General features: G+C 39.9%; 2 protein-coding genes across 9 annotated transcripts in view; one reads left to right on the top strand and one right to left on the bottom strand.

Annotated features, from left to right (window-relative positions):
* The window catches only part of F8 (coagulation factor VIII), a 132167-nt gene extending 126587 nt beyond the window's left edge, over positions 1 to 5580 (bottom strand). For 6 of the 7 annotated variants that reach the window (XR_005833981.1, XR_005833984.1, XR_005833983.1 and 3 more), the window contains exon 1: positions 4486 to 5580. Coding sequence is in view for 3 of the 7 variants with exons in the window: in XM_040626611.1 (XP_040482545.1) it covers positions 4486 to 4631 (146 nt within the window). In the remaining 4 variants the exon portion in view is untranslated. The remainder of the gene's footprint in view (positions 1 to 4485) is intronic. The other variant, XM_040626608.1, reaches the window with a different exon arrangement.
* Positions 5581 to 7142: 1562 nt separating this feature from the next.
* Positions 7143 to 10696, top strand: part of FUNDC2 (FUN14 domain containing 2) — a 28455-nt gene continuing 24901 nt past the window's right edge. The window contains exon 1 of one of the 2 annotated variants that reach the window (XM_040626584.1): positions 7143 to 7336. In XM_040626584.1, coding sequence (XP_040482518.1) covers positions 7204 to 7336 — 133 coding nt within the window. In that variant the 5' untranslated portion in view covers positions 7143 to 7203. The remainder of the gene's footprint in view (positions 7337 to 10696) is intronic. The other variant, XM_040626585.1, reaches the window with a different exon arrangement.

Here is a 10696-nt window from a genome sequence, read left to right as displayed (position 1 = left end):
AGCCCAAGTGTCATTGACTGATAAAGAAGATGTGATGTACATATATATTACTGAGCCATCAAAAAGGATGAAATGTTGCCATCTGCAATGTCATGGACGGAGCTAGAGGGTATTATGCTAAGTGAAGTAAGTCAGTCAGAGAAAGACAAATACCATATGATTTTACTCATATGTGGAATTCAAGAAACAAAACAAGCAAAGGAAAGAAAAAAGAAGAGAGACAAACCACGAAATAGACTCTTAACTATGGAGAACACACTGATGGTTACCAGAGGAGAGGAGTGTGGGGGGAAATGGGTTGAATAGGTGATGGGGATGAAGGAGGGCACTTGTCAGTGATGAGCACTGGGGGGGGGGGTGTATGGAAATGTTGAATCACTAAATTCTAAACCTGAAACTAATATTACACTGTATGTTACCTAAGTGAAATTTAAATAGATACTTTAGAAAAAGGAAAAGAAAAAGGAAAAAAAAAATGATCCTAAATGAAATCCAAGAGAATATTACAAACTACTGTAAACAATGAAAAGAAAACCTAATATCATAACCTGTGTGATATGCAAACATTGTTCTCAGAGAAAAACATGTAGCTTTAAATGCCTTCACTATTAAAAACAAAGGACAAAGGAAAAATAACATCACTTTTCCTAAGGTATTAGAAAAAATACAGCACAATGAGCCAAAAGAAACTAAAAGATCGTTGACAAAGATAAAATCTAAAAATAAATATTAAACAATAACTAGGGGGTGGTGCCTGGGTGGTGCAATCAGTTGAGCGTCCGACTCTTGTTTTCAGCTCAGGTCATGATTTCGGGGTTGTGAGATCGAGTCCCACATTGGGCTCCGCGCTCAGCACGGAGTCTGCTGCTGATTCTCTTTCCCTCTTTCCCTCTCCTTCTGCCCCTCCTGCTTGTGCTCTCAAATAAATAAATAAATCTTAAAAAAATAACTGAGAAAAACAAAGAAATTTAGAAGCTCATTGTTTGAAAAGAATATCACCACCAACAAAATAGACATATCCCTTGCAAACCTGTTTGTGGATAAAAGATAAATAGCAAAGATATAGGAATTTAAGAAAAAGAAAGGTCACATAACTTAGATAATGTGGCAACAGAATCAAAAAAATAAAGTGATTATCTGCCCAGATATAAAATTATTAAAGCTGACTTCAAAAAAAGCTGAGACTTGATTTGACTAATTTTCATAGGAGAGCCATGACAAACCACGAAACATGCTCACTCTATCTTTAAAAATAAATCTTTAAAAAAATTTATGGCAAATTGGAATAGAAGTAACAAAGACCATTTATCAAAAACAAACAGCAAATATTATTCTGAATAACAAAATATTAAGACTATTTCAAGTAAAATCACAGAGTAGACAGGAATGCTTGCTTTCATCACTAATATTTAACATTTTCTTGTATTTTCTAATAAATTCAATAAGATAAAAAAGAATAGGCTATAAACACTGGAAAAGAGCTATATCTGTCTCATTTTACTTGAGGTAAGACTCGATACTCATAGAGACTCTAGTGTAAAATTACTAGAATTAAGAACAGAATTCTGTAAGGTAGCTAGATTCAACACGAATATAAACAAACAGATAGCTTTTCTTTATTCTGGTACTAAACATCAAGAAATAGAAATAAGAGAAAACATTTTATTAACAATAGCAACACATTTATAAAATGCATAGAGATAAATGTAACAATAAATTACTTACATTATATTAATAAAATTAAAGTGTAAGTTTCATAAAATTCCAATTAAAATCACAACAGGACTTCGCTCTTTTTAATTGGAAGAAAATTTAAAGTTTTTATATGAAAGAATAAAATGCCTAAGAAATGCTAAGAAAGGTAAGGGTGCCTGGGTGGCTCAGTCAGTGAAGCATCTGCCTTCAGCTCAGGTCATGATCCCAGGGTCCTGGGATTGAGCCCCACATCGAGCCCCAGATCAGGGCTCTGTGCTCAGTGGGGAGTCTGCTTCTCCCCCTCCCTCTGCTTCTCCCCTTCTCTGGCTTCTGTGCACACGTGTACTCTCTCTCTTTCTCTCTCAAATGAATAAATAAAAATCTTAAAAAAAAGAAATGCTAAGAAAGGTAAGAAAAAAAAAAAAGAGCAGCAAGGACTGATTTCACTTACCAGATATCAGAAGATATAATAGACCCATTGTAATCAAATTGGTATGGTATTGGCATAGCAAGACAAAAGTAAAGTAGTTCAGTGAAGAAGCATAATGCATCCAGAAATACATACTAGTATGTATGAAAATTTTGTATGATGAATGGGTTTATTCAAATCAGTAGTAAAAGATATATTATTTGATAAATGGTGCTACTGCCATAGTATATTAATCTGGATGGAAATAAAACTACACAGATCCCACTTCTATACCATATACAAAAATAATTATCAGATGAACTGATGACAAATGTAAAAAGCAAAACAATAAAAATCTTGCAAGAAAATTTGGGAAATACACATACAACCTTGATATGCAGAAAATATTCTTAACCAACACTGGCCACTCTGAAGATATGAAAGAAAAGATAGATATATTTGACTATAAATTTTAGTAAAAGTTACAAAGTCAGTAGACAATAGGTCTTCGGAGAAATTGTACTATACATTAGTATGTTAATGCAGTATAACAAATAGCTAATATTTGTGATAATAAAAGGGTTTTGTAATTAAAAAAATAAAAGAGCCCAAAGAAAAATGGGCAAAACATACGAATAGTCAAATCTCAAAATATAAATGCAATAGCCAACAGGCATTTGAAAAGATGTTCAACCTAAGAAATAAAAGGACTGCAATTAAAGTAATGATGCAGATCACTCTATACCTACCTAAATTGGCAAAAATTAGAAGAACAAGATAAAACTTATTGATATGAGAGCAGGGAGAAGGGCACACTCATATGTTCATAGTAGAAATGTTTGAAGAGTTCTGGCCTTTCTGGAAATTAAAACTAAATAGAAATATTCCCTTCATTCCAGTCATACCCCTCTTGAGAATCTGTCACATAGGAATAAAAGCACCAGTATGTAATGACCAAAAGGTGGAAATAATACAGAATCTTATGCAGCCATTAAAATAAATGAATTGGAGCATCTGGCTCCGTGGCTTAGTCAGTTAAGTGTCCAAGCTCAGGTCATGATCTCAGGGTAGGCGCTGGGAGTGGAGCCTGCTTGAGATCCTCTCTCTCCCTCTCCCTCTGCCCTCCCCTGTCCCTCTCTAAAATAAAAAGAAAAATGAACTGGAGCTATGCTAACTGACTTAGGCAGAATTCTACTAGATGCTAATGAGAGAGAAATGTGTGTATAATATCCCATTGTTGTAAAAGAAGCAATGACCAAGAAAACTTTTATTTTCATATATGTGTATGTGTGGGTGCATAAGTATATATTATCATACTAGGGTTCTTTGTTTGGGGATAGGCAAGAAGGGGGCTAATGTAGAAGGAAGGTGGGGAGCCAAACAGAAGGAACAAAAAAGAGTGTAACGTATGACATGATCACATTTAATATTTACATTGCCATTATATATGTACTGGGCTTAAATCTTTATAATACACATTTAAAGAAAACAAAACAAAATTTAAAATAAATGATTTCAGCATTCAATTCAATAAGCAAAATTAGATCAGCAAAATGAACCAAAGGAAATCAGGAAGAAGGAATGAATTAATGAAAGCAAAAGCAAAAATTGATAGATACAAAAGATGGTTCCTGACAAGATCAACAAAACTGAGAAACTTTCTAAAAACATTATTTTTAAGAGAGTGAAAGAGGACATACACAGGAATGAAAAAGGAAATAAAACTATAGACACAGAACAGTTGAACATCACCACAGTATGTGACTTGATACCAATACATTTTCAAATGCAGAAAAAAACTAGATTGCTTTCTAGAAAAATATATATAACCAAATTTGACTGAAGAAGAGGCAGAAAAATCCAAATAAATCCATGATCATAGATAATACTGAAAAAATCATTTAATACTAGTCTCACAAAATGCACTGGAACCCAAAAAAGATGAAAAGCTTTTGAACTCATGGCTAATACTATTCTTAAACACAAACTGGGCAAAGGTATCAAAACCACACAGACTAAAGTTATGTGTAATACTGATGGGATCTCATTGTTCTGTTTCTCTGCATGGAAGCTTGGGGGTAGGCTGAGGAAAGTTTTGTTTTCTCTCAGGCTCCTTGCCTTCCTTCTTCCTTCTCCCTCTACTGTATAGTTTCCAAAGTAACAGCATGTGACAAAGAGAAGCAATGGACAAATCATAACAATATATCAACAAATAGTTCAGATCTGTGAAAAGGATTGGCAATTAGCACACACACTTTACCTCAACAGTGCTTTTTCAGTGCTTAACTACCATCACAACCATCCTAACCTGAGGTCTGCACCTTCCTCCAACCAGTCACATCCTCACAATCCTGACTGGACCCTATAGAATGCACCTTTACCTTGTGTCCACATGAAGCTCACTGAGCAGTTCACTTTGCATATAGTCCCAGGACAGCTCCACTGCACCCAAGTAGTATCTTCTGGTGGCACTAAAGCTGAATGGCAAAAGGCACAGAAAGAAGCAGGTGGAGAGTTCTATTTGCATGGCTCGTATTGCTAGGAAATGTTCAACTGGAGAAACAAAAGATTAATTCTTCTCTAAAATATCTTCAGTTCCCAGAAGAAAAAAAGGCAAATTTTCTATGATTTAGTGAAAAGTCCCAAAATTTTTGCTGTGAATTTTAGGGAACTTTACCTGCTGGATGTTACAGCAGCATTAGCAGTAAGCAGTAACAGATAAGATTGTTTCCTTTTTAGCAGAGGGAAGCAGCCACAGGAAGAACTGAATAGGAAAAGAGAGGTGGAGCTAAATCTTAACCCATTCACTTCTGAGAGTACTAGGGGTACAAGAATGCTGCTTTAATCAGAACCTTTAAGGAAAGGGAGAGAGAGAGGGAGGGGTCAAGGTGAAGAGGAGCTTTAATGTGCATTCATATTTCTAGCCTACTCCAACCTCCTTCCTTAGTAGCACCAGCAGCAGCAGCAAAAGCAGCTCTGGATGTTGTTGGAAATTCTGGAATCCACTTGCACAAACAAAGAGTCACCAGTATTCTAATAGTCTCCTTGTTTCTACCCTTGCCCCTCACACAGCCACCGAGTGACTTTTTAAAACTATAAAGCAGATCGTGTCACTCCTTCACTCAGACCCTCCACTGGCTTCTGACCTCACTCAGAGTAAAACCCTAAGTCTTTACCATGGCCTAGAGCATCTCCCATGATCTGCACGTCCCTTTCCTCCAGACCTCTGTGGTCTCATGTCACTATGACTACTGGCCTTCTTGCTCTTCCTTAAAATACCAAGCACACTCTTGCACCTAGACCTTAGCACTTGCTATCTCCTCTACTTGAAACATCTTTCCCCCCAATCGTCACACATTTCCCCTTCCACATCTCCTTCAGGTCTTGGCTCAAATCTTGCCTTCTCAATAAGCTTAAATGTGGACCACCACATTTACATTGTAAGCTCTCTAACCCCCTCCCTGGGCACTACTGATATCCCTCCTGGCTTCATTTTTCTATGTAGCACTCATAACTATGCAGCATTCATGTATTTATTTATCCTGCATTGTTGTTACCTGATGCTTCTTAAGGTTGTTTGCATTTGTCCTAGGTATAGGATGTATCTCCTTACATCAATATGTAGCCCTGCTGAGCTCAAGCAGAGCCCCTATTCAGGTTAATGTTTATCAGGGGGTGTGAGGGCCTCAAAGTATAGGAAATAATAAGAAACTTGACTAGGGTTGCTATAAGAAATGTTATCACTAAGAGTCCAGTTCTGCACAAGTATGAATGTGCCTGGGAGCAATTGGTGAGGTATCGTCCAGCTTGGAAACCAGCAGGAAGCAGTCCCTTTCATAAACATTTGCTGAGACCTTCTCTCTGTCAGGCATCAGGATGCAGAAATAACAGCTGGCATGTACTATATGCCAGGAATTGTTGTAAGTTACTTTAATGCAGCTGCTAGTCTTGTCTTCATTTTACAGGTGATGAAACTGAAACACAGAGAGGTTAGGCAACTTGGCCAAGGTCACACAGTTTGCAAGTGGTAGCATTTCATCCCATATAATCTGGCTCTATGCGTCATGCTCCAAACTCCTATGCTATACTTCCATGCACTGGGTACATGGCATTGAGAAATGCAAGCAACTGATATAATTAATACTAATCACACATGAGTACCTTACAGTATGTTGTAAGGTGAAATAAGTGCTGTGCACGAAAGGAAAGTAAGCAGGGGAAGGGGAAGGAGGGATGTACCAGATTGCAATTTTAAAGGAGGATTGTCATGAAAAATCTCACCGAGTAGGTTACAGTTCAGCAAAGGAGTTTGGCTTCTCTACTGAGGGCAATAGGGAGCGATGGTAGGGTTCTGAGTAGAGCAAGGCTGTGATCAGAATTACCTTTTAGAGTGATCTTTCTGGCCGAGGTGGAGAGAACAGACTTTAGGCGGATAAGTGTAGGAGCAGGTAGACCTGTTAACTTTGGGCAAGAAATGACTGTGAGTTAGGCTAAGATGATAGCACTGGAGGGTGAGAAACGGCTGGATTCACTGTGAAGCGGTATTTATGGGAGTTGCTGATGAATTGGATTTGTGGCGTTGAGAGAGGCGTTCAAAATTAACACCAAAGTTTTTGGTATGGTGAACTTGCCATTAACTGGGATAGCGTGAGAGCGAGAGGAGTAGCTTAGGGGTGGGGTGGGGACACGTGCCCTGGCACATAGTTAAATGGCTCCATAGGCACTGCAGGCAGGTAAGCTTCTAAGTGTATCTTATCATTGCAATGGTTTTCAAGTGTCTGACTTTCTCTATTGCGACAAAGTAGGGCACACAGCAAGCACTAATAAATATGTGCTCAACGTTTACATGAACTAACAACTCAAGCCAGCTTTATTTTCAATAAAGTAATGGGTAAGAGTCCTTACTAGCGAACGGCAAGGTGGCGATCGCGTCTCAAGAGTCTTCCAGGCGAGTATTTCCATAAGCGCAGGCTCTCTGCGCATGCGCGTCTCGGCGCACCTGCTGGGCGGGGCCGCGGAGCCTTGTGACGCAGCTGTGCGCGGGGGTGGGAAGTGACCGCTAGGCGCCTGGCCCGCCCTCTTCCGCTGCCGCTGTGGGAATGGAAACATCTGCCCCACGTGCCGGAAGCCAGCTTGCGGCGATGACGGCGCGCCACTCCGCGTCCTACCGCGCCGAAACCCTGCGGGTGTCATCGCGAGACGAGCTCGCCGAAATGGCCGCGTCCAGTCAAGGTAAGGGCGGGCGCGCGCAGCGCCGGCGCCACGGGGAGACGCCTTTCTCAGCTCCGGAAGGGGAAGGGCTCCGCGCCTGCGGGTCCCGGCAGAGCTCCCACGGGAGTTCTGGCAGCGCATGGGCGGGGAGGGCGTCTTGTGCTCGCCCCTGACCCAGCCGCTCCCAGGGTCTCGCCAAGGTCAGGCGCCAGGCTGGGACCGAACTGCCCCGGGGTGTTGTCTCTGGTTGGGCTCAGTCAGCCTTCCGGCGTCGTCCCAAACAGCCTAAACCCGGAGACATTCTGTCCTTGTTCTCGGAAGCGCTCTGGCACTTTCAGACTAAGGCGGCTTCTTTGTCCCTTTATCTCAAACACCTGGCAAGCCTCTTTCTGTGTGCAAAGGAGCCTTCTCTTGGCTGTTGATGGTTTTGAAAGGGTAGTACACATGGAATTGTACTTTGAAGTTTTTAAAATTTAGTCCGCGTAGTCAAAGAAGATTCCCTATAATCAAATACTCAGAGGAGGATGACTTTAAATCATGCTTCTTTCGCTACTAATTACCTTCAGGTTATATTCAGTTCAGTACTGGTTCACAAGATCCCATTGCTAAACACAGCCATCATCGAAAACCCAGTTATATAAACCTAAAATTACATAAATTATGTAGCGATGTCACAGTTACATGATGTCACACTCACGGGTAGTGAATACATCGTGAAAATTGGTGTACACTAGACATCACCCCAGCTGATTGTTAAACATTGCCCAACACCCCACCGAATTTAAATGACTAAGGGGTTGGAATGCACAATGTAATTATCTTCCTGCAGCGTACACTGTGTTCATTCACTTAAAATATATAGGTTGATTAGATATTTGCTCCTAGGAAACTGTTGTGGGAAATTTTGAGGTTGGCATCATGAATTTCAATCTTTATCGTAGTGATGATCACATAATACTGTGATCATTGATTTTCTGGACCCATAAACAAGGCTAAATGACTTTTGTTTACATACCGTTTAACAGTGTTCGTTGAATAACTGAAGTTGCATGAACTAAATGTCTCTGATTTGATCCCCATTCTGACTGGAGCCTCCTATTGAGCTGAGGGGCTTGGTAAAATCACATTATTGTGATTGGATGGCGCTGTGGGTTAAGCGTCGGAGTCTTGGTTTCAGCTCTGGTCGTGATCTCAGGGTCGTGAAATCGAGCCCTGAAATCCAGCCGGCAGTGGAGCCTTGCAGCGTGGGGCTCTGCGCTCAGCGGGGACTCTGCCCAAGATTCTTTCCCCCTCCCTTTCCCTCTGCTCCTCTCCTCTCTCTAAAATAAATAAATCTTAAAAACCTCAAAACTCATTCTTGTTTTCAGTGATATTCTCGAACCCAGGGAGAGAATTTCTTCTTCAACACAGCATTAATGTTTTAGTGTTCTTTTGTACTGGTGTCTAATGTTGTTACATTAGAAAAATAAGCCCATAGAATACCTAGTTCCTCAAACATCCATATTTTGGTTCTGTTAAATTGGGATCTATGATCCATGTTGAATTATATTTTGTGTATACGATGTAAGGTAGGGATTGCATTCTTTTTTTAGTACAGATACCTGGTAGTTCTAACACCATTTGTTGAAAACACTCTTTCCCTGTTAAATTACCTTGGTGCCATGTTATCGAAAATCAAATGGCTATGTGTACATCTACTTGTGGACTCTGTATTCTCTTCCATTCGTGTATCTATGTCAGTTCTACACTGTCAAGTATGGTAGCTTTGAAAGTCTTGACGTTAGGTAGCTGTATTGCACTGTAGCTTTGTAAGAAGTCTTGAAATTCCTTGAACTTTGTTCTCTCTCTCTTTTTTTTTGGTTAAAGATTTATTTATTTATTTATTTATTTATTTGAGAGAGAGAGAAAGCACACGTGAGCAGGTGGGGAGGGGGGAAAGGAACAGAGGGGGAGGGGCAGATGGGGAAAGAATCCCAAGCTGACTCCTTGCTGAGCAGGGAGTCCTACACAGGGCTCAGTCTCACAACCGTGAGACCATGACCTGAGCTGAAACCAAGAGTGGGAGGCTTAACTGACTGGGCCACCCAGCACCCCAAACTTTGTTCTTTTTTTCCCCAAAACTGTTTTGACCACTTGTGGCACATTGTATTTTCCTAAGTGACTGCAACAATAGCTTTCATTCCACCTGCTCCTTTCTCAGTGTGACTTTGACACTCCTCCCATTCAGTGATGGGATCTATATATTCCCTCCTGAATCTGTGTGGGAGTTTGTGACTGCTTCTACAGAATGTGGTGGAAGTAACACTGCATGGCTTCTGGGGCTAGGTCTTAAATAGTTAACAGCTTCTGCTTAGCCCCCAAGCTCCTCCCTTCTCTCTCACTGCCTCCCTTGGGATGCACCCTTGAGCCTAGGCACCTTGCTGTAATGAAGTCCAAATTAACTCACGTAGAGAGGCAGCCTGTATATGTGAATGTAGAAGATGATTCCAGACCTTCTGCCTGTCAGTCTTCCAGCTGAATCCTCAAACATCATGGAATAGGAATGGCTTGTAATGCTATATGCTGTGTGAATCCTGATCCACAGAATCTAAGAGTATAACAAATTATTGTTTGGCTCTATGAAGTTTTGGGGTAATTTGCCATAGTAACTGGAACACTACTCTAGGTAGTCCTTTGCATCTCCATATAAATTTTAGAACCAGCTTCTCAATTTCTAGATAAAAATGTACTTTTTGACTGGGATGGCATTGAGTCTATAGATGGAGATGGAGAGAATGAACATCTTAAAAATATTGCCTTCCAAAACAAAGTATATATCTCCATTAATTTCAGTCATCTTCACTTTCTCTCTGCAGTGTTTATCCCTATATTATCTTCCCACAAAGAAAGGGATTAGACATTTTGTTAACTATTTTTCCGTTCTTGGGCAAATCACTTAACTTCTGAGCCTCCATTTCTTAATTATAAAGTGGGGTTAATAAATAGTACCTTGTTTTGTACCTACTGTGTTCTGTGGATTTAATTAGGTATACACGTTTATTGTTTAGCACATTGCCTGGTAAATAGTAGCAGCTTAATTGAACATTACCTTTTATCTTTATTGTCAGTGGAGATCCATATAGTGGCAAGAGTTTGTGAATTTGTGGGCTAAATAGTATTGAGGTATTCTTGAAAAGGAGAGGCAAATAAAGATAATCCATTTCATTTAGGATACATTATTATTACTATCAGGTTTTGTACATCCATTGGTTGTTTTTAAATTTGAGAAGAACTAGAATACTAATTCTAAATTGTCTAGTAATTTTTTTTCTCTAAGACAGATATTATTTGTAGATTTTAGTCTGAGTTTCAAGTCACTAGCCACAGTTTCAGAGTTAATTT

This window comes from Ursus maritimus (genome assembly GCF_017311325.1).
Source record: "Ursus maritimus isolate PB19 chromosome X unlocalized genomic scaffold, ASM1731132v1 scaffold_X1, whole genome shotgun sequence".
NCBI classification, from domain to species: Eukaryota; Metazoa; Chordata; class Mammalia; order Carnivora; family Ursidae; genus Ursus; species Ursus maritimus.
Note: the sequence above shows the minus strand (reverse complement) of the source record. Positions and strands in the feature narration are given on the sequence as shown.